Source organism: Octopus bimaculoides, chromosome 30, assembly GCF_046866305.1.
Source record: "Octopus bimaculoides isolate indiv1 chromosome 30, ASM4686630v1, whole genome shotgun sequence".
Classification (NCBI taxonomy): Eukaryota; Metazoa; Mollusca; class Cephalopoda; order Octopoda; family Octopodidae; genus Octopus; species Octopus bimaculoides.
This window is the reverse complement of record NC_142957.1, coordinates 13,869,986-13,893,147: the sequence shown is the minus strand read 5'-3', so window position 1 is coordinate 13,893,147 and position 23,162 is coordinate 13,869,986. Positions and strand designations below refer to the sequence as shown.

At 37.1% G+C, this 23,162-nt stretch overlaps 4 protein-coding genes and 1 long non-coding RNA gene across 5 annotated transcripts; 3 read left to right on the top strand and 2 right to left on the bottom strand.

Annotated features, from left to right (window-relative positions):
- Window positions 1-445: 445 nt before the first annotated feature.
- Window positions 446-3,134, bottom strand: LOC149130221 (uncharacterized). Its single transcript, XR_016239224.1, has 2 exons — window positions 2,998-3,134; window positions 446-1,649 (listed from the first exon to the last, which is right to left on the bottom strand). It is a non-coding gene; the product is annotated as an uncharacterized LOC149130221 (long non-coding RNA).
- Window positions 3,135-3,507: 373 nt separating this feature from the next.
- On the top strand, window positions 3,508-6,146 carry LOC106878447 (retinol dehydrogenase 11). The gene is made up of 2 exons (XM_014927659.3): window positions 3,508-3,843; window positions 4,824-6,146. Exons 1-2 carry the CDS (start codon window positions 3,508-3,510, stop codon window positions 5,487-5,489), a joined length of 1,002 nt encoding a protein of 333 aa, XP_014783145.2. The 3' UTR covers window positions 5,490-6,146.
- Window positions 6,147-8,383: 2,237 nt separating this feature from the next.
- LOC106867146 (retinol dehydrogenase 11) lies at window positions 8,384-12,580 on the bottom strand. The gene is made up of 2 exons (XM_089346385.1): window positions 11,269-12,580; window positions 8,384-9,303 (listed from the first exon to the last, which is right to left on the bottom strand). The coding sequence occupies exons 1-2, from the start codon at window positions 11,602-11,604 to the stop codon at window positions 8,638-8,640; spliced, it is 1,002 nt and encodes a 333-aa protein (XP_089202511.1). The 5' UTR covers window positions 11,605-12,580; the 3' UTR covers window positions 8,384-8,637.
- Window positions 12,581-13,556: 976 nt separating this feature from the next.
- Window positions 13,557-16,388, top strand: LOC149130220 (retinol dehydrogenase 11-like). Its single transcript, XM_089346383.1, has 2 exons — window positions 13,557-14,558; window positions 15,377-16,388. The coding sequence occupies exons 1-2, from the start codon at window positions 14,223-14,225 to the stop codon at window positions 16,043-16,045; spliced, it is 1,005 nt and encodes a 334-aa protein (XP_089202509.1). The 5' UTR covers window positions 13,557-14,222; the 3' UTR covers window positions 16,046-16,388.
- Window positions 16,389-16,525: 137 nt separating this feature from the next.
- On the top strand, window positions 16,526-23,162 carry LOC128251279 (retinol dehydrogenase 11-like). Its single transcript, XM_089346384.1, has 2 exons — window positions 16,526-18,251; window positions 22,151-23,162. Exons 1-2 carry the CDS (start codon window positions 17,916-17,918, stop codon window positions 22,817-22,819), a joined length of 1,005 nt encoding a protein of 334 aa, XP_089202510.1. The 5' UTR covers window positions 16,526-17,915; the 3' UTR covers window positions 22,820-23,162.

Below are 23,162 nucleotides of genomic sequence, written 5' to 3'. Positions count from 1 at the left end.
CCTTTTTTGTGTATATATATATATATACATATATTTTATTTTGAATATTTATTTTTATTCACATATATATAGAGAGAGGGGATGGGAGAAAAATAAAAAAAGAAAGGGGGAGAAAGAGAGAGAGAATAACGAAGTTAGAACCAAAAACGAAAAATTCCATTGTCACTAAATGTGATTCATGGTGCAGGATAGCATCTACATAGCTAGAAATATGAGTTGAAAGCCCTGTGTGTCTGTGTGTGGAGTGGGGTTGCATGTGTGTGTATCTGATGTCCATTATTTGTTTTTTTTATATAACTCTAGGCACAAGGCACAAAATTTTTGGGAACGGGGCCAATCGATTAGATCGACGCCAGTACGCAACTGCTCCTTAACTTATCGACCCCGAGAGGATGAAGGGCAAAGTCGACCTCGGCGGAGTTTGAACCCAGAACGTAAAGACAGATGAAATACCAATTTCTTTATTGCCCACAGGGGGGCTAAACATAGAATGGTACAAAACAACTGATTGGGATCAGTAATGCGAATGGTTTACATAAAATATGACTTCAAAAATTATATAAAATATAAAAAATCGAATGATATTAACAGTACATTAGACAACACAAATGAAGCGATGATCAGGCCACGCTCCGACCCCACAAGCCCCGATCTATCGCTGGTACCTTTTTTTTTTTTTTCCTTTTTTTTTTTTGTGACTATTCACACGGTTCCTTACACGCACAACACTCGTGCAACATGTTTCCATCTCTTTTGGAACGTACACTCCGACAGGCATCTCCTCTCCAGCCACCGCTAAGCATTTCGCCCGGCCTGCTAACGTTTCTGTTACCTTGTCGCCCTATTTGTAGTCCACTATTCTTTTATACTCGAGGAACAAGGAGGGTGAGGTCAATCGATTAGATCGACGTCAGTACGCAACTGGTACTTAATTTATCGACCTCGAAAAGATGAAAGGCAAAGTTGACCCCGACGGAATTTAAACTCAGAACGTTGGTGATGGTTGTGACTGAAGGATAAGATTAAAGACGATCATAATACAGGGGCAATAATTCAGACAACAGGTCTCAAGTGTTATCTTTCCTAAGACACATTCTGGCCTCTGGACTTATGTCGGATACCAGCTGTCACATCTGAGAAGAGTACAACTGTCGACCGAATCTATAATTAAGATTGTTCCGCTGCCCTCCCTGAATAGGGAAGACCAGGTTTGTTTTCTGTCGGTAGTGGCTATCGCGAAAGAGGTAGTATGAAAGACGAGAGCGAAAGGGGTCGTGACACGCGTTTTTATCTCCATCTTTGGGTCAGTTAACTTTTTCCTTTTCCACATGAAAAGAAAAATAAGGCTGGAGAAGAAATATCTGTCGCATGGTGTGTTTCAAAAAAGATAGAAGTCTGTAGCAAGTGTATTGAGGAGTGAACGAACCTGTTTGAGCGAGAACAGAAAAGGAAAAATTAAGTCTTCAGTGCGAGAATGTGGTTTGTGGGGTTGACCACGTCCTCAACTTCATTTTTGTTAATCATCCGTTTCTACTTCATCATTTATTTTAATTTTTGTAATTTTAACGTTCGTCCTCACTCTGTTACCCTCATTCGACCCCGATCCCTTGTCTATCTGTCCTTGTTTCGTCCTCTCTCCATTCATAAACCTGTAATGGTGAATAAAGAAATGAGTTTAAGAGTTGAATTTAATAAAAGATTATATAAATAAAAATATTAACATTACCGGCTTCGATATATTTCATCTTATCAAATATTAGTAAAAAATTTGAAAAAAATATATAAATATTTACTAATATTTGATAAGATGAAATACATCGAAATCGATAATATTAATATTATTATTTATCAGTACATAAACATACATTCACATGTACATACATATGCACACACACACACAAACACGTCTACACACTTACCCTATTACTCACGTACATCCATAAGTACATACGTGCATACTCACATACATACATATATACATACATGTGTATAGGCATGCACACATGCATACGCATGTACACAGATGCATAAGCGCACACATGTACACGCACATACATACATAGATACATACATACATACATACATACATACATACATACATACACATGTACATATATGTCATGAACTAACTATTACTTTCTCAGATGCAGCACAGAATTTTGTCAGTGAACAGGTCGCGGTCTCAAAGCGACGAAAATATTTTGACAAATTAAATTTAAATGTTGAACTGAATCTAACGGGTTTTGTGTGTTATTTTAAATGGCTTATAAACACTTTCCACGCTGCAATTGTTTTCGTTCCAGCACACGATCTCAGATCAGGTCACTTGCTATGCAAGTGCATCTCCGTAATATTTATATAATCTTTTATTAAATTCAACTCCTAAACTGAAATGTCTTAGATTTAATTCTGTACTGTTTCCACCTCCATCTTTACACACACACACACACACACGATAGCAATAATCCTTGGATGGAATTTAAATTCCATCCAAGGATTATTATTATGGCATTTTTCTTACATTATATCGATACAGCTTGATGCAACCCCACAAAAAACTGGTTTGCCACTCAGTAATCATTAGACTGCGGCCGGCATAATAAAATAGCAGCTTTATTTGCATATTCAAAACGTTTCCCCATAAACAAACTTAAAAGATATATCAATCTATGCGTGTTTGTCTCCAATCACCGTTTGATAACTGCGCTGGTGTGTTTACGTCGCCGTAAATAAGCATTTTAGCAACAGGCAGACCGTTAGAAGAAATGCCGACCCACAAAATTTTATTTCGCGCGTGTGTTCCGGACCCCCAGTAATGAACTCATTTGCATACAGCCAATCAGAGCAGAGAGACCTTTATCCTTTCTTCCTTTCTAATCAGTCCTGTGCATTCGTTACTCTTTCCTTCACTACTAGCAGACAGCAAACTTCTTGTCACTTACTGTCTCTAGCTACCTGTCGCGCAAACGAATAAATATATATGAATAATATTTCTACCTTCTTGATGTTAATCCTTCGATATTCACTGGTTACTCCGACGTTGGTACAATAATACACTTGCCCAAACTGAATTACTGGAGTTCTTTCATTTTTCTCCAGAAACAATACAGTTAGAGACAGTGATAGTGAAATTATTTTTCGATAGTGACAAAAAGGATGCTGTCTGCCAGTAGAGAGGGGGGAAAGGTAAGACATGCTAGGTGCTGACTAGAAAGGATAAAGGTGGCTCTATTCTAATTGGTTGTATGCAAATGAGTTCATTATTGCGGTCTGGAACTCTCGTGGGGAAAAAAATTCCGCATCGGATATTTATTTCGGTACTGTAATAACAAACAAGGCATGTTAACTGATGTAATTTTAGCCAATAGGAAGCCTCCGTTGTCGACAGACCAGGCAACTGTGTACATTTTTCTGTTCAGTACGCTTTTGCAAAATGGTTCTGCATCGACCTAACAGTTCAGATACATGAGATAGAAAGAAAAAAAAAAACGAAATAAATAAACGATCATGATTATATATATATTATCACTAGCAGGCGTGGCATTAGGAGTTTATTTCTTGTCATGCGTTAGATACCATTGTAAAACTTTAAAATATGACAGCCAAGCTAGGATGGATGGTAAAACCGTACTAATTACAGGTGCTTCTTCAGGTATCGGAAAGGCAACGGCTGAACATCTCCTCTCGCGAGGAGCCAGAGTCATCTTAGCATGTCGTAACTTAACGAAGACGAAGACAGCAGTCGATGAAATACTTTCTTCAACTGGTGTTGATCGACAAATGGTCAATATTGTCCATTTGGATCTATCTGATCTGGACAGTGTTCGAAAATGTGTCAAAGAGGTAAGTTTTGTTGTATAGTACTAGTTTTTTCCTTCAGCTACTTAAAAGAAGAATCAGTGGAGATAACTCTGGTAAATACACAAGGAGTATGTTGCCCGTCTTAACATAAATCAAGAACAATAATGAACGACGTCCAAGTTACGGTGAAGAAGGCAAACCACTGGATTTGTTTTAAAAGAAACGATGAGCAATGGCTAGAGGAACATTGAGTGTAGCCTAGTTTCCAATTGATTTAGCAAGTGCGGCTTTTTCTGGGTGAAGGGAGGCTGGCGGTGTGCGATGGGCGTTATTGAAGTTCAGTGGAGAAAGCAATCCGACGGTCGTCAGGGATAGGTCGTCCACATGTGTCCATCCTGATCCATCAAAGACCTGATAATGGTTTCTTGCCATGCTGTTATCTCCACCATTTGGGCCCATCAGACAGCATTAGTTCCTTCATGTTTGTGCTCACAGGCCTCAACTCTTGCAGGGCAGCCTTCATGTTTTACCCTGAAGCTTTTCTGAAGGGCCATTCTCGACACTACCACATCGCTGCTATTCCTTTACTAATTGCCTCCTGTAGATTGCAAACAAGTTCTCCCTCTAATCTATGTTTTTCTATTCCAAGCTCTTTGCTAAACACTACCATTTCTACTCTAATCGCCATTTCTAGGACAATCCACCACTGGTTGTTGGTGATGGCCCCCATCAACTGCCACTTAACTAATACACTAATCCGGTCCCTTTAGTCTTGGTGTGCTCATAAGGATACATTCAAACTTCCATAACTGGGTCCCTCTCTACATCAACTATCTAAATCAACAGTGCCAATTACAATTTTGTGGTCAGTGTGGCCAACCAGTTTGAATTGTGAACAAACTATTCTACTCCTTTCCACTAGCCTAACAAATACTCTATTTCGATAATGATAATAGTAAAAGTTGTAATGCTATTTGTATTTCCTTATAATGTATTGTTTAATTTTTTTGTTTCCATTATAGATTACAGACACAGAAAAACAACTTGATGTCCTGATCAACAATGCAGGTCTTGGCACAGACATGAGGAAGACAACAAAACAAGGATATGATATAATTTTTGGCGTCAACTTCACAGGGCCATTCCTTCTGACTTACTTGCTTTTGGATTTGCTCAAGAAATCTGCTCCAAGCCGCATAATTAATGTGAGCTCTGTAGTGCATACTTCGATAAAAGAATCACAAATTTCTTTTCAACCAAATGATCCATCGTCCTCAACTGGTGTTAAATATCCCTACTTGAAAAAATATCATATTAGTAAACTAGCTCAGATCTGGCAAACAAATGTACTGGCTGAGAAACTATCTGCAGACAATGTAACGGCCAATAGCATGAATCCTGGTTATGTTCATTCTGGTATATGGTATGTTGACGCCAACCCAATGAAACGAATAGTTTTGCGATTTTTTGGTTGGTTATCCTCAAAAATTGGTCGTACGTCCAAGAATGCAGCGTTAACTGTTGTATACATGGCTGTTGATCCAGGTTTGGAGAAGGTCAGTGGCTGTTATTTCGAAAATGTTGAGATTTCAGAGAATATGTCTGCATGTGCTAAGAATAAAACTTTGGCCCAGAAAATGTGGGATGTTTCTATGGATATGTGCGGACTTTCAAAAAAATTTGAATAAAATTACTTAGAGATGTGAGTTGAGACCTATAACGAGCTTGTTTGTAAAAATAATGCCAATCAAAAGCTGTGTACACCTGATGCCTGCAGGTTTCAAGGGTCCATCAGCAATGAATGCCCACCGACGACCCCTCTAACCTACTGGTCTCAGGTATGTTGATAGCTGTGAAATTTCAAAAGAATTATTTAGAAATCTGATTTAAATAAATAAAAGAAAGGACAGAGAGCCAAATCCATATTTTATATCTGTTTTACTTCTGGATAATGTTCTGGATTTTTGTTTTTCTTATTTCTTTTACTGGTTTCAGTCATTGGACAGCAGCCACAATGGGCCTCTACTCTCAAGGGCTTCAGTAGATCGGATTTAAATTCCTGTACTGATCTCAAGCTGGTATTTGCATTATTGATCTCAATTTACTGAATGACTGAGTGACACTTTTAACAAAAAAAGACTAACAGACCAATTTTACACATAACTACCAATCCGGACATCTATACACATATACACACATTCACTCCCACACATGTTGAACTGTTAATCTCTACACAATATTTTTTCCCCTCTCATTCCTTTCTGTTTAAGAGCGTAGGCTCAAAATGAGAAAGAGCTTTCCATTCTTCTTGAACATTAAACTAATACACCTGTTTGTTGCTCCTTCGTGTGTCTTCATCTTATGTTTTCTATAAATTTGAGTTCTATATACATACTTACATATATATATACAGAGTGGCTGTGTGGTAAGTAACTTGCTTATGAACCACATGGTTCCAGGTTCAGTCCCACTGCATGGCACCTTGGGCAAGTGTCTTCTACTATAGCCTCGGGCCGACCAAAGCCTTGTGAGTGGATTTGGTAGATGGAAACTGAAAGAAGCCTGTCATATGTATATATATATATATATATATATGTGTGTGTGTGTTTTTGTGTCTGTATTTGTCCCCACAACATCGCTTGACAACCGATGCTGGTGTGTTTACGTCCCCGTAACTTAGCAGTTCGGCATCCGTCACAATACCATACCTCCCATCCCTTTTTCCTCCCAAAGAACATCCTAACGTCACATGGTATTCTGAGATAATTCTCAAACTGTGGCGCATCCACTGTTGGAACGCTCCTTTTGATTATAATAGGTAGGCCTGATTACCCTGCTTACCTGCAGATGGGTAAGCACACTTCACGACAACTTGACGTGTTACTATGGAAACAAGCACCAATATGTCTGTGGCTTTCGATTGGCTAAAATTACCCAACATTTGCAAATTCAAATGTTTGATTGATAACCCAGAAACAGTAACTTAGATCTAGTTATTCCATGCACAACAACCAGGTAGGTATTTAACCCACTGAGATTATTCACTCTCTTTCGTGTTCTATCACTGTGGGCCTACTATCATCTGACTAGAATTACAAGCAGCCATGATCAACACATAACTGGATGTACAACCTGACATCACCAAACTGGTTACCTCACGTGCTAACTACAGTCACTGAACTGCCAAATCCTACAGTCTGCCAACAACCTGATGCTGATATGCTGTCATGTCTATTAAAGTATACCAAAATGAAATGAAGTATTATTGCTGTTTAGCCAAAGTATTTACAGTAATCCTTTGCGATATTGCGGTTCACCAATCACGGTTTATTATTTCAACTTACATCAATTCCTCTGTGATTCTGTTTTGCCTTTATAATAAAATTTGTTGTTGGCACTCCGTCGCTTACAACGTCAAGGGTTCCAGTTGATTCGATCAATGGAACAGCCTGCTCGTGAAATTAACGTGCAAGTGGCTGAGCACTCCACAGACACATGTACCCTTAACGTAGTTCTCGGGGGATATTCAGCGTGACAAGGCTGACCCTTTGAATTACAGGCACAACAGAAACAGGAAGTAAGAGTGAGAGAAAGTTGTGAAAGAGTACAGCAGGGTTCGCCACCATCCCCTGCGGAGCCTCGTGGAGCTTTTAGGTGTTTTCGCTCAATAAACACTCACAACGCCCAGTCTGGGAATCGAAACTGCAAGTCCGCTGCCCTAACCACTGGGCCATTGCGCCGTCACTATAATAAAATATATACAAATTATTAAAATAAAAACATATATAGAGTACAGTACGGTTTCTACTTCCCGGATTCTCACCTATTGTGGAGGGTTTTGGAATGTAACACCTGTGATATTCAAGGGATTATCGTATATGACCTGAACTGCTGGATGGAGGTTCAAATATTTTAATTCTCTTCATTTTGCCTTCATACAACTAAAGATGGAAGCAAGACTAGCACATATGAAACTTTGAGTAACGTGGAGCTGAGTCAATCTTTGATTAATATGTCTGTGTCTGTGCATATCTGTGTACAAAAGTGTGTGTGTGTGTGTGTGTGTGCTGAGGTCTAATTGTGGAGGGAACCTATGGAAGGGGTAGACCCAAGAAAATGTGAGACAAAGTGGTGAAATGCTTAGCGGTATTTTGTGTCTTTATGTCCTGAGTTCAAATACCGCCAAGGTCGACTTTACCTTTCATCCTTAGTACCAGTTGTGTACTGGGTCGATCTAATCAACTGGCCCCCTCCCCCAAAATTTTGGGCCCAGTGCCTAGAGTACAAAAGAATGTATGCATTTATAGTTGTATAGATGTTCAGATTAGTAGTTACGTGTAAATAAAAGGTTTCAAACAAGTCTTAGCAAATTAATCTGGTCTTTTAAGGAAGGTAACAAAGAAATTAATTTGTACTGCAAAACCATACAGACCTGGAACCAATAGATGTGACCTTTGTTTAGAAGAATTTTGCTGGATTTTCACACCCAAGGGTAATCTAATAAATTCTAAACAGGAACAAACATTGAGATGCTTGGACATGAAGAAATAACAAAAACAAAAATCCAGAAGAAAAAAAGATATAAAATATGGATTTGGATCTCTGTCCTTTATTTTATTTATTTAAATCAGATCTCTAAATAATCTTATTCAAATTTTTTTGGAATTTCACAGCTATTAGCATATCATAGACCAGTGGGTTAGAGGGGGTCGTCGGTGGGCATTCATTGCTGATGGACCCTTGAAACCTGCAGGCATCAGGTGTACACAGCTTTTGATTGGCATTATTTTTACAAACAAGCTCGTTATAGGTCTCAACTCACATCTCTAAGTAATTTTATTCAAATTTTTTTGAAAGTCCGCACATATCCATAGAAACATCCCACATTTTCTGGGCCAAAGTTTTATTCTTGGCACATGCAGACATATTCTTTGAAATCTCAACATTTTCGAAATAACGGCCACTGACCTTCTCCAAACTTGGATCAACAGCCATGTATACAACAGTTAACGCTGCATTCTTGGACGTACGACCAATTTTTGAGGATACCCAACCAAACAATCGCAAACCTATTCGTTTCATTGGGTTGGCGTCAACATACCATATACCAGAATGAACATAACCAGGATTCATGCTATTGGCCGTTACATTGTCTGCAGATAGTTTCTCAGCCAGTACATTTGTTTGCCAGATCTGAGCTAGTTTACTAATATGATATTTTTTCAAGTAGGGATATTTAACACCAGTTGAGGACGATGGATCATTTGGTTGAAAAGAAATATGTGATTCTTTTATCGAAGTATGCACTACAGAGCTCACATTAATTATGCGGCTTGGAGCAGATTTCTTGAGCAAATCCAAAAGCAAGTAAGTCAGAAGGAATGGCCCTGTGAAGTTGACGCCAAAAATTATATCATATCCTTGTTTTGTTGTCTTCCTCATGTCTGTGCCAAGACCTGCATTGTTGATCAGGACATCAAGTTGTTTTTCTGTGTCTGTAATCTATAATGGAAACAAAAAAATTAAACAATACATTATAAGGAAATACAAATAGCATTACAACTTTTATTATTATCATTATTAAGGTATCGTATCTAAATATAGTGGTCATTAGGTCAGTGGATAGGGGTAGAATAGGTTTTCTTTTATTCTCTTACTTCAGTCACTTGACTGTGGCCATGCTAGAGCACCACCTTTAATCAAACAAATCAACCGCAGGACTTAGTCTTTATAAGCATAGTACTTATTCTGTCGTTCTCCTTTGCCGAACCACTAAGTTACAGGGATGTAAACACACCAACATCGGTTGTCAAGCGAAGGTGAGGAGACAAACACAGACACACATAGTAGCCATCTGGTTCACCAGTCCTCAGTCAAATCGTCCAATCCATGCTAGCATGGAAAGCAGACGTTAAACGATGATGATGATGATATATATATATATATATACAAACAACGGGCTTCTTTGAGTTTTCGTCTACCAAATCCAGTCACAAGGCTTTGGTCGGCCCAAGACTATAGTAGAAGACACTTGCCCAAGGTGCCACGCAGTAGGACTGAACCCGGAACCATGTGGTTGGGAAGTAAGCTTCTTACCACAGAGCCACCCCTGGTTGGCCACACTGACCACAAATTTGTGATTGGCGCAGTTGATTTAGATAGGAAATGTGGAGAAGGACCCAGCTACGGGAGTTTAATCACGTCCTTACAAGCACGCCAAGACTAAAAGGACCGGATTAGTGTATTAGTAAAGTGGCAGTCGATGGGGGCAATCACCAACAACCTTATAATGATAAGTGGAAAGAACATGTGTAATAAAAGGTACAGAATATATTTTTTTTAAAAAAACACGAAAAATCCCCGTCAAAACGGAGAAATTTCAACTTATGTGGGTGACTTATCCCTGACGTCGTCGGACTGCTTTCTCCCGTGTACTTGAAAAACGCCCATTGCGCACCGCCCGCCATCCTTCGCCGAGAAAAGCCCCACACCATCACTTGCTAAATCAATTTGAAACTAGGCTACACTCAATATTCTTCTAGCCATTGTTCATCGTTTCTTTTAAAACAAATCCAGTGGTTTGCCTTCCCCGTTAATACCTGTCTAGCGACAACATACTCCTTGTGCGTTATCCAGAGTTACCTCCATTGATTCTTCTCATGATCATTTTCAAGTAACGTACATGCTCGACTATAAAACGCATACGCCCACAAGATGCACCCCCGACTTACAAGGTTCAAATCGGGAATTTTATCATTGGCTCGCAGAAACGTTTTTGATATTGGAGACAAGGTTCGATTAGGAATCGCACCAACATAGTTGTTGCTTGGTAATCGAGCTTTCAGTAAGCTGAAGGTGACTTACAACAACCATGTATTTTAGAAACCGTTGTTTATAATGTAAAATTTTATCCTCTTTCAAACGCCAATCCCTGACCGTTTTTCTGAGACACCAAATTCTCTTTCTGCAGCTCGATTCGAATGCGACTTCGCGTATTCATTCAACTTTCAGCTTGAAAATGATATCATACAAATTCTCCTTTCTCTTCATGTTAACAAATAACATGGCGTCGAATTAAAGAAAGACAGGTACAATGCAAAAACAAATGAGCATTAAACTCACTGTTCAAAAATTAATTGTTTATTTCATACTAACAGAAGTAAAGAAATATATAAAGAAATATCTGAAGATCATCTTCCGTGTACTTCTTGGCTTCGGAATTAGCGATTTGGAGTTTTCTCGGTTATTCCAAGTGTCGAAAGTTCAGATGTGGTTTGTACCTAGAAAATATTTGTAGATTTTTTTTCTTTTTCTAGGATGCACTTATAATTCGCAACCCCAAAATTTAGGTGCAAATATCAGGGGTTAAAAAATGCGTCTTATAGCCGAGTATAGAGGGCAGCTGAGTAAACAATGTAGAAAACATACATGGAGAGGAAAAAACTAGTACTATACAACAAAACTTACCTCTTTAGCACATTTTCGAACACTGTCCAGATCAGATAGATCCAAATGGACAATATTGACCATTTGTCGATCAACACCAGTTGAAGAAAGTATTTCATCGACTGCTGTCTTCGTCTTCGTTAAGTTACGACATGCTAAGATGACTCTGGCTCCTCGCGAGAGGAGATGTTCAGCCGTTGCCTTTCCGATCCCCGAAGAAGCACCTGTAATTAGTACGGTTTTACCGTCCATCCGAGCTTGGCTGTCATATTTTAAAGTTTTACAATGGTATCTAAGCAATGATGAGATATAAACTCCCAATGCCACGCCTGCTAGTGATAATATGCATATAATCATGGTCGTTTATTTATTTCGTTCTGTTTTCTTTTTATCCCATGCAAAGGTGTATCAAACTTTATGTTGTTTCTTTTGTTTTGCATAGGAATGGCACACTGAAAATAAAAAAGTATGTGACACCCGCTTTATCGGCAATGGAGGCTTCCTATTGGCTAAAATTACATCGGTATACAGGACTTTGAACTTTGATACAGTACCGAAATAAATATCCGGGACCGTGGTTCGGGTCTATTTCAGTCATCATACTGAGGCAATGCTGGGGTATCGCCCTGAAGAAATATGATTCGAATAAATTCACCCCAGTACTTGTTATTTTTTAATTTTTCAAAGCTCGGTACCTATTTTATCGGCGTTTGATGCCAAACTGCTAAGTTACGGTGACGCAAACACAGCAGCGCCGGTTATTAAGTGGTGACGGAAAACAAACACAGACACACACATAGATAGCTAGCCACGGCGGGTTTCTTTCAGTTTCCGCCTACCAAATCCACTCACAAGGCTTAAGTCGGCCTAAAACCACAGTATAAGACACCTGCCCAAGGTGCCACGCAGTGGGACTGAACTCAGAACCAAGCTTCGTTATATGGTGCTTACATTTTATTGAGGTCTTCAGTGGGATATTCCTCTAGTACTCCTTTTTATCATGAGTAGCTATGGCTTCTACCATACGGTGGATTCTTATTTCTTTGTTTCGGGGATTATCATTTCGCTGGATTTCATTATACAGCGTCCTAGCTACATCATCACGTGTCATTGGCAGATAATACCGTGATGGCATTATCAGACAACTGCTTATGATGTGGGTGATATCTTTGGTGTTAACTCCGCAAAGTCTGCATCGGTTGTCGCGTTTCACTGCTTTTCCTTCATCTTAATCCCTTTTGTGTATGAGGTACTTGGTTGATATTTCCTGTTATTGGATTGCAAACGCATACCCTTCAAACTGGTTGGTAGTAATCCAGCTATTGGCCCATGATAAACTGCTTTGATGATCGATGTTATTATCATCACGGAACTTTCTACTAACATATCCAAGCATAGTCTTCTGCTGGCGATCTTACGGTACGAGTCCTAAATATCGGCCTTTTCCGTAAAAAGTGTCTTCGGCGATCTTTACCAAAGATCGCCGAAGACACGTTTTACGGAAAAGGCCGATATTTAGGACTCGTACCGTAAGATCGCCAAGATAATAATAATAATTATATATATATATATATATATATATATATATATATATATATATATATAGATATATATATTACGGAGATGTACTTGCATAGCAAGTGACCTGATCTGAGATCGTGTGCTGGAACGAAAACAATTGCAGCGTGGAAGGTGTTTATAAGCCATTTAAAATAACACAAAAACCGCTAGATTCACTTCAACATTTAAATTTAATTTGTCAAAATATTTTCGTCGCTTTCAGACCGCGACCGGTTCACTGACAAAATTCTGTGTTGCATCATAGTTGTAGAGAAAAGAACCAAAGTTCATGAACTAATCCATGAAAATCCACAGTCACATATAGAAAAATTAATAAGTAAAACACAACCCTTGCATATATATATACATTATTATTATCTTTATCTTATGATATTTACTTTGTATTATATTATACTTATTTATCATGCTTTTACTTATTAATTTTACTATATGTGACTGTGGATTTTCATATATATATATATATATATATATATATATTACAAATTAAAAGGGTAAAAGGATTATCAATTTATTAATTAATAAATCAATTAACAATTAATAATTTTTACCAAGCCCATCGGTATGAAAGCACCATTATTGGTGGAGAACTTATTTAAAAGCTCATATATATTTATTTATATATATATAAATATATATATTTATTTATATATATATAAATATAAATATATATATATGTGTGTGTGTGTGTGTGTGTGTGTGTGTGTGTTTGTGTGTAAGCCATTCAAACACAACCCTGATTTTCACACATACACACAGACATTTTTACTTCATTAACCGAAAAGTTAAGAACGAAAATAGAAAAACCATCGTGATGATATATATATTATTACTAGCATGAGTGGTATTCGTTGTTTATTTCTCATCATGGCTTAGATACCATTGTAAAACTTGAAAATATAACAGCCAAGTTAGGATGGACGGTAAAACTGTACTAACTACAGGTGCTTCTTTAGGGATCGGAAAGGCAACGGCTGAACATCTATCGTGAGGAGCCAGGTGTCACATTAGCATGACATAACTTAACTAAAGCGAACATAGCAGCCGATGAAATACTTTCTTTAATTGGTGTTGATTGAAAAAGGTCAAATTAAAACATAACAAGTACTGGGATCGATTCATTCGAATCACATTTCTTCAGGACGATACCCCAGTATTGTCGCAGTCTAATGACTGAAATAGACCCGAACCACGGACCCGGACTCGCCGGATGTTTATTTCGGTAGTTTAAAGGCAAGCAAACTGATGTAATTTTAGCCAATAGAAAGCCTCCATTGTCGACAAACCGGGCACTCCTATACTTGTTATCTTCAGTATCCTTTCTTAACATGGTTCTGCATTGACCTAACAGTTCAATTGCATGAGATAAAAAAACAAAACGAAATAAATAAACGATCATGGTTATATATATATTATCACTAGCAGGTGTGGCATTGGGAGTTTATATCACATCATGGCTTAGATACCATTGCAAAACATTAAAATATGACAGCCAAGCTCGGATGGACGGTAAAACCGTACTAATTACAGGTGCTTCTTCGGGGATCGGAAAGGAGACGGCTGAACATCTCCTCTCGCGAGGAGCCAGAGTCATCTTAGCATGTCGTAACTTAACGAAGACGAAGACGGCAGTCGATGAAATACTTTCTTCAACTGGTGTTGATCGACAAATGGTCAATATTGTCCATTTGGATCTATCTGATCTGGACAGTGTTCGAAAATGTGCCAAAGAGGTAAGTTTTGTTGTATAGTACTAGTTTTCCTTCTTCGTGTATGTTTTCTTCATTGTGTTTTCTTAATTGTGGGGCTAATGAAGTTTCACACCTCTCCTTGAAAAATACATGTTTTTAATTTTTAAAAATTCAGATTCCTACGTTTTAGATGTCGGAGATTTTTTAAATTTTAAATGCATTTTTCAAGGTGACGTGCAGAACTGCATTTGCCCCGTGTACTCAACCATTCTAAAGATCCCCCAGGAGACGAATCAGTGGAGTTAAGTCTGGTTAATGCATAAGGAGTATGTCGCTGCTAGGCCCGGATCAGTTGTTTGCAAATAATGGTTAATATAAAGATCTTCGCCTGTTAACGAAAACAAAAAAAGCTCAGCCTTGCTGGGTGTTAACAACTGTGTAGAAAACGGATGACAAAAACATTTTCAAAAATCGCATTTTCAAAATGTCAATTCTCCGGCCTTGGCCTTCAGCAGGCTATCCACATGCTAGAAATAACAACCAAATCTCACCAAACTGCGATAACATAATGGAAAAAATATGTAATCAATCCACTCACCTTTCTGTAAAGATTTCTTTCAGTGTAATTTCCCGCAGTAATATGACAAAGTAATTCATGTGAAATTATAATTTTTTTTTTTTTTAAACTTCTTTCGATTTTTTTTTCATTCAATCTACGCGAGGAAAATACAGAGATTAAGAATATGAAAATTTTAATCTGTTGTGTGTATATGAAATGATGATGATGATGATGATGATGATGATAATGACTGTTTTCTTATCATTTATTGTTTAATTTTTTTTTTTTTTTTCTGCTATAGGTTATAGATACAGAAAAGCAACTTGATGTCCTGATAAACAATGCAGGTGCTAACTCAGACAAGGGGAAGACAACAAAACACGGACACAACTTTACTTTTGGTGCCAACTACATTGGACCATTCCTTCTGACCTACCTGCTTTTGGATTTGCTCAAGAAATCTGCTCCAGGCCGCATAATTAATGTGAGCTCTGTAATGCATTCTTCAATAAAAGAATCAGATATTTCTTTTCAACCAAAGAACTCATCGTCTTCAACCCATGTTGAATTTCCGAACTGGAAAGATTATGCATTTAGTAAACTAGCTCAGATCTGGCAAACAAATGTACTGACTGAGAAACTATCTGCAGACAATGTAACAGCTAATAGCATGAATCCTGGTTATGTTCATTCTGGTATATGGTATGTTGGCGACTGCTCCATGTTTAGAAAACTATTTTTCCACTTTTTAGGTTGGGTGTCCTCGAAAATTGGTCGTACGTCCAAGAGTGCAGCGTTAACTGTTGTATACATGGCTGTTGATCCAAGTTTGGAGAAGGTCAGTGGCTGTTATTTCGAAAATGTTGAGATTTCAAAGAATATGTCTGCATGTGCCAAGAATAAAACTTTGGCCCAGAAAATGTGGGATGTTTCTATGGATATGTGCGGACTTTCAAAGAAATTTGAATAAAATTACTTACAGATATGAGTTGAGACTTTTCCAGGTAAAACTTAACCTTCTAGTTCTACCACCAGGTAAATAAAAGATCAGCTCACAAAAAGAACTGTGATCCATTGTTGTCTGAATAAGATCAGAAGGATTGAAAATCCAACTCCAACTTGTTTGTGAAAGTGATGCCAATCAAAAGCTGTACACACCTGATGCCTGCAGGTTTCAAGGGTCCATCAGCAATGAATGCCTACAGATGACCCCTCTAACCTACTGGTCTCAGGTATGTTGATAGCTGTGAAATTTCAAAAGAATTATTTAGAAATCTGATTTAAATAAATAAAAGAAAGGACAGAGACCCAAATCCATATTTTATATCTTTTTTTCTTCTGGACAATGTTCTGGATTTTTGTTTTTGTTATTTCTTTTAATAGTTTCAGTCATTGGACAGCATCCACAATGGGCCTCTACTCTCAAGGGCTTCAGTAGATCGGATTTAAATTCCTGTACTTAATTCAAGCTGTACTTTGTATTATTGATCAAGATTTACTGAATGGCTGAGAGACATTTCTGACATAGAAAGACGAACAGACCAATTTACACATAAATACCAATACACACACACATATACACACACCCATGCACATGTGCGCACACATACACACTACACTCATGCATGTAAATACATATACATTCATACACTTGTATAGATACACCTGCATATACACACGGAGAAATGAGATGGGGTGCAGAGTGAGAATTGTTATCAAAATGAAGTGAAAGGGGACACGCTAAGTGACCCCTTGAAAAGGACGGAGGATAAGGCCTTTTTTTAAACAGGAGTGATGCTGAAATTGCGCACAAGGCGGAATATTTCAACAAAGAATTCTTGGAAAGCAATTCTCTCAACAACAACAACTGCAGGAACAACACCCATTTCGAAGTGAAACAGACTGGAAAAAGTATCAAAGCCAATGACAACAACAACAGCAGTACTATCAATAACAACTGTGACAATATGTTTCCATAGAAACAGAAAATTTTTTTTAGGAAAGAAAGAAGAAGCCGTGTTCTCCAACAACAGGAGCTGTAGCAGCTGTGACAACGAGAAATTCAATGTATCTTACAGCAGAATTACTAAGCAAAAGGACCAAACTGGCGCCCTTGGCTTGAAAATTACTATTGAGTCCAACTTTATCATTGTTAACCCTTTAGATGGTACTGCCGGTGGCACGTAAAAAGCACCATTTGAGCGCGATCGTTTCCAGCTTCGCCTTAAAACCACGTTTTGAAACTGTTAAATTCAATAAGCATATAGATATGTGTATAAAGAGATAGATAAGTATGAATGTCTTCCTGGGGCTAAAAACAACAGTTATACCGTCTTCTAATAGGGGCCGCCACATTAGTTGACAAACATATTTTATGAATAAACTGACAGGGATAAATAGATAGACAGATAAATAGATAAATGGATGAGAAAGTTCAAAATTTAAAATTGGGGGAGAGGGTGAAATTTGAGCCCCTTATTAAACTTTGCAACATTAATTATCAAATATTAATGTTTGTTTCTCCTAAAATGGTGTATATTTAATTTTAGATACCATTGTAAAACTTTAATATATAACAGCCAAGCTAGGATGGACGGTAAAACTGTACTAATTACAGGTGCTTCTTCAGGGATCGGAAAGGCAACGGCTGAACATCTATCGCAAAGGTATTTATTTCGGTAGTTTCAAGGCATGCAAACTGATGTAATTTTAGCCAATAGGAAGCCTGCATCGTCGATAAAGCGTGTCACATACTTTTTATTTTCAGTATGCTACGCATTTTCAAGATGTACAGTTCAATTGCATGAGATAAAAGAAAAAAACGAAATAAATAAACGACCATGATTATATGCATATTATCACTAGCAGGCGTGGCATTGGGAGTTTATATCTCGTCATTGCTTAGATACCATTGTAAAACTTTAAAATATGACAGCCAAGCTCGGATGGACGGTAAAACCGTACTAATTACAGGTGCTTCTTCGGGGATCGGAAAGGCAACGGCTGAACATCTCCTCTCGCGAGGAGCCAGAGTCATCTTAGCATGTCGTAACTTAACGAAGACGAAGACAGCAGTCGATGAAATACTTTCTTCAACTGGTGTTGATCGAAAAATGGTCAATACTGTCCATTTGGATCTATCTGATCTGGACAGTGTTCGAAAATGTGCTAAAGAGGTAAGTTTTGTTGTATAGTACTAGTTTTTTCCTCTCCATGTATGTTTTCTTAATTGTGGGGCTAATGATGTTTCACACCCCTCCTTGAAAAATACATGTTTTTAATAAAAAAAAAAAGGTAAATTTTCAGATTAACACCCGCACGATTTTCACTAGGGTGTTAGGATTATGGTTTTAGGGTTACGGTTTAGAGTTAAGGTTAGGGTGTTAGGGAATTCCGCTCCTAACCTTAACCGTAGCCCTAACCCTAACCCTAAAACCGTAACCCTGACACTAAAACCCTAACCCTAACACCCTAGTGAAAATCGCGCGGGTGTTAATCTGAAAATTTACCCCCCAAAATTCGGATTCCTACGTTTTAGATGTCGGAGATTTTTTATTTTAAATGCATTTTTCAAGGAGACGCGCGGAACTGCATTTGCCCCGTGTACTCAACCATTCTAAAGATCCCCCAGGAGACGAATCAGTGGAGTTAAGTCTGGTTAATGCATAAGGAGTATGTCGCTGCTAGGCCCGGATCAGTTGTTTGCAAATAATGGTTAATATAAAGATCTTCGCCTGTTAACGAAAACAAAAAAAGCTCAGCCTTGCTGGGTGTTAACAACTGTGTAGAAAACGGATGACAAAAACATTTTCAAAAATCGCATTTTCAAAATGTCAATTCTCCGGCCTTGGCCTTCAGCAGGCTATCCACATGCTAGAAATAACAACCAAATCTCACCAAACTGCGATAACATAATGGAAAAAATATGTAACCAATCCACTCACCTTTCTGTAAGCACCAGGCTTACAAAGAATAAGTCCTGGGGTCGATTTGCTCGACTAAAGGCGGTGCTCCAGCATGGCCGCAGTCAAATGACTGAAACAAGTAAAAAAGTAAAAGAGTACCCAAAATCCCCCCCCCCCCCGTCATCCAGCTGTCTAAAAGTGGAAATGAACGGTTGTTTTGTCTCACGGCAGCGCCCGGCCACTAAAACGAAAAAAAATAAATAAATAAATAACAGTATAATAGGTGTTCATTGTGTTATCGCAGTTTTGTGAGATTTGGCTGTTATTTCTAGCATGTGGATAGCCTGCTTGAAGGCCAAGGCCGTAGAATTAGGAAGGAAGGGGGTTGGTCTATATATACATGTGTGTGTGTGTGTGTGTGTGTGTGTGCGGAGGCGCTTCATTTTCACGTTGCTCCAGTCCACTCAGCTGGCAGGCTGGGGAACGCGGGAAACCGGGCCCATGAGCCTGTCTAGGCTTTAAAAGGGCGCACTTATTTTATTTTATATATATATATATATGAATTATAAATTCTAAATTTGATGATATTTTAAGCTATTTAAAGCTATTATAACTGCGATCATCAAATTTAGAATTTATCCACAGATGATATGAACAGTAGTAACATCTTATTTCAAATCTCAGTGTATGAATGTTTCATTTATATATATATATGTTAGGGAATTCCGCTCCTAACCTTAACCGTAGCCCTAACCCTAACCCTAACCCTAAAACCATAACCCTGACACTAAAACCCTAACCCTAACACCCTAGTGAAAATCGCGCGGGTGTTAATCTGAAAATTTACCCCCCAAAATTCGGATTCCTACGTTTTAGATATATATATATATATATATATATATATATATATATATATATATATATATATATATATATATACATATATATATATACACACATACATACATACATACATATATATATATAACCACAGTCTGTTAAAGTCTGTCATACCGGCATGACGAAGGGAAATAGCCCTGAAACTCGAGTCGCCTTTATATATATATATTTATATTTATATATTTATATATTTGATCCTTTATATTGAACACTCAATATTTCATCTACATTCAATACTTTCTTTCATGGTGCCATCCATTTTTATTTTATTTTATTTTATATTATATATTGTATATTCCATATTCTATACCCCACATTAGTTCTGCAGGAATATAAATAAAACATAAAAAACAGACAGTGTTGGAACTCTTTTAAGCAAAATAATATATTCCTCTATACACAATCATACAAAAAAACCCCACCTTTTTTGTATTTATTTTTACTCGCATATATATATATATATATATGTATATATATATATATATATATATATATATATATATATATATATATATATATATATATATATGTATATATATATATGTATATATATATATGTATATATATATATATATATATATAAAAAATTGAATTGGGTTTTGTTTACTTTAAAGACATATCGTAGCGGATTGACAAACATGCAAATCGAAATTAAATACAGACAAAAACATTAAAGCGAAAAGATTTAGCGTTTTACTTGTGTTTGCCTTAAACAATCATAAATAATTTAATGTAAATTGAAGAGACACCATTTCATGAGAAACAAACATTAGTGTTTAATAATTAATGTTACAAAGTTTAATAAGGGGCTCAAATTTCACCCTCTCCCCCAATTTTAAATTTTGAACTTTTTCATCCATTTATTTATTTGTCTGTCTATCTATTTATCCCTGTCCGTTTATTCATAAAATATGTTTGTCAACTAAATGTGGCGGCCCCTATTAGAAGACGGTATAACTGTTGTTTTTAGCCCTAGGAAGACATTCATATCTTTCTATCTCTTTATACTTATATCTATATGCTTATTGAACTTAGAAGTTTGAAAACGTAGCTTCTTGCATATCCGGAATCTGTATCATCTAAAATTTAGATGACAGAGATTCTAAATCAGAGTGGGGAGGGAGGGGAATTTCGGAAAAGTTCAAAACTTTTAGTTGAGGTGTCATTCATTCTTCTGCATTGAAACAAATGGTTGTTTGTCAAGTGTTAACGCAAACATGTGTGTAAAAATAGTTGATGATTTGTGGGTTAATTAATGTTGTGGTTGAATGAATTTAAATAGACGTTATTTCTAAAGGAACGGTATAGTATGGAAATGGATTTTGCTGGTTGAGGTGGGGTATTTATTTATTTATTTATTTTGCGTATTTGTAATCTCCAACATTTAAAACGTAAGAATCTGTAAAAAAAACTTTTTTTTAAAAAATGCATATTTCAAGGAGAGGTACGAAACTGCATTAGCGCCCCACAGAAAAGAAGATGCTGATGAAAATAATAATAATAATAATAATAATAATAATAATAATAATAATAATAATAGGAGAGTATTGTAGTTCGCTTGAAGCATTGTGTATTGTTTGTAAAGAATAAAAAAGTTTAGAATGGTACAACAATGCATTGTAATACAAAAAATGGACTATATACCTGTTGTAATTTGGTTATCCATAGTCCGATGATATTTCGGAATTACAATTCCTTTTCCAGATCTTCGTAGATCTGCAGAGACTCCATCTAAGAAGATCTGAAGAAGGAAATGTAATTCCGAAATATCATCGGACTATGGATAACCAAATTACAACAGGTATATAGTCCTTTTTTTTTTTTTGTTTTATAGTGCATTGTTGTACCATTCTAAACTTTTTATTCTTTATAATAATAATGATAATAATAATAATAATAATAATAATAAAAGCGCAAAAGAATATAGTAAAGTACCAGGACTTAGCCACTGAATTACAGGAGCTATGGAAAGTGCTGGTAAAATGTATCTCCATAGTTATAGCTTCATCAGGAACCATCCCTAAAGATTTGAACAGATGGATAGAGGAAATAGGCATAAAATCTAGATTAGTGCATCTCCAGAAAACAGTGCTACTAGGGACAGCTAACATACTTAGAAAGATTCTTCATATCTGAGGCTACTTTTTGTTGACCGATGTTAGGAATTTTTCTTTTCCCACAGTTTAATCTGTTGTGTGTATATGAAATGATGATGATGATGACTATATTTTCTTATCAATTATTCTGTTTAATTTTTCTTTCTGCTATAGGTTATAGATACAGAAAAGCAACTTGATGTCCTGATAAACAATGCAGGGGTTCACTCAGAGACGAGGAAGACAACAAAACACGGACACAACTTTATTTTTGGTACCAACTACATTGGACCATTCCTTCTGACACACCTGCTTTTAGATTTGCTCAAGAAATCTGCTCCAAGCCGCATAATTAATGTGAGCTCTCTAATCCATCCTGCAGTAAAAGAATCAGATATTTCTTTTCAACCAAATAACTCATCGTCTTCAACCCATGTTGAATTTCCGATCTCGAAAGATTATGCAGTTAGTAAACTTGCTCAGATCTGGCAAACAAATGTACTGACTGAGAAACTATCTGCAGACAATGTAACAGCTAATAGCATGAATCCTGGTTATGTTCATTCTGGTATATGGTATGTTGGCGACTGCCCCATGTTTAGAAAAATATTGCTCCAAAGTTTCGGTTGGGTATCCTCGAAAATTGGTCGTTCGTCCAAGAATGCAGCGTTAACTGTTGTATACATGGCTGTTGATCCAAGTTTGGAGAAGGTCAGTGGCTGTTATTTCGAAAATGTTGAGATTTCAAAGAATATGTCTGCATGTGCCAAGAATAAAACTTTGGCCCAGAAAATGTGGGATGTTTCTATGGATATGTGCGGACTTTCAAAGAAATTTGAATAAAATTACGTACAGATATGAATTGAGACTTTCCCAGGTAAAACTTAACCTTCTAGTTCTACCACCAGGTAAATAAAAGATCAGCTCACAAAAAGAACTGTGATCCATTGTTGTCTGAATAAGATCAGAAAGATTGAAAATCCAACTCCAACTTGTTTGTGAAAGTGATGCCAATCAAAAGCTGTACACACCTGATGCCTGCAGGTTTCAAGGGTCCATCAGCAATGAATGCCTACAGATGACCCCTCTAACCTACAGGTCTCTGGTATGCTGATATGTATGAAATTTGAATAAAATTATTTAGAGATCTGATTTAAATAAATAAAAGAAAGGACAGAGACCCAAA

What these genes read in the sequence shown, in the direction of transcription:
- LOC106867146 (XM_089346385.1), bottom strand. Translation starts at nt 11,604, where the DNA reads ATGATTATATGCATATTATCACTAGCAGGCGTGGCATTGGGAGTTTAT. An exon ending in TTCGAAAATGTGCTAAAGAG is followed by an intron (nt 9,304 to 11,268) that starts GTAAGTTTTGTT and finishes TTTCCATTATAG; the next exon opens with ATTACAGACACAGAAAAACA.
- LOC106878447 (XM_014927659.3), top strand. Translation starts at nt 3,508, where the DNA reads ATGATTATATATATATTATCACTAGCAGGCGTGGCATTAGGAGTTTAT. An exon ending in TTCGAAAATGTGTCAAAGAG is followed by an intron (nt 3,844 to 4,823) that starts GTAAGTTTTGTT and finishes TTTCCATTATAG; the next exon opens with ATTACAGACACAGAAAAACA.
- LOC128251279 (XM_089346384.1), top strand. Translation starts at nt 17,916, where the DNA reads ATGATTATATGCATATTATCACTAGCAGGCGTGGCATTGGGAGTTTAT. An exon ending in TTCGAAAATGTGCTAAAGAG is followed by an intron (nt 18,252 to 22,150) that starts GTAAGTTTTGTT and finishes TTTCTGCTATAG; the next exon opens with GTTATAGATACAGAAAAGCA.
- LOC149130220 (XM_089346383.1), top strand. Translation starts at nt 14,223, where the DNA reads ATGGTTATATATATATTATCACTAGCAGGTGTGGCATTGGGAGTTTAT. An exon ending in TTCGAAAATGTGCCAAAGAG is followed by an intron (nt 14,559 to 15,376) that starts GTAAGTTTTGTT and finishes TTTCTGCTATAG; the next exon opens with GTTATAGATACAGAAAAGCA.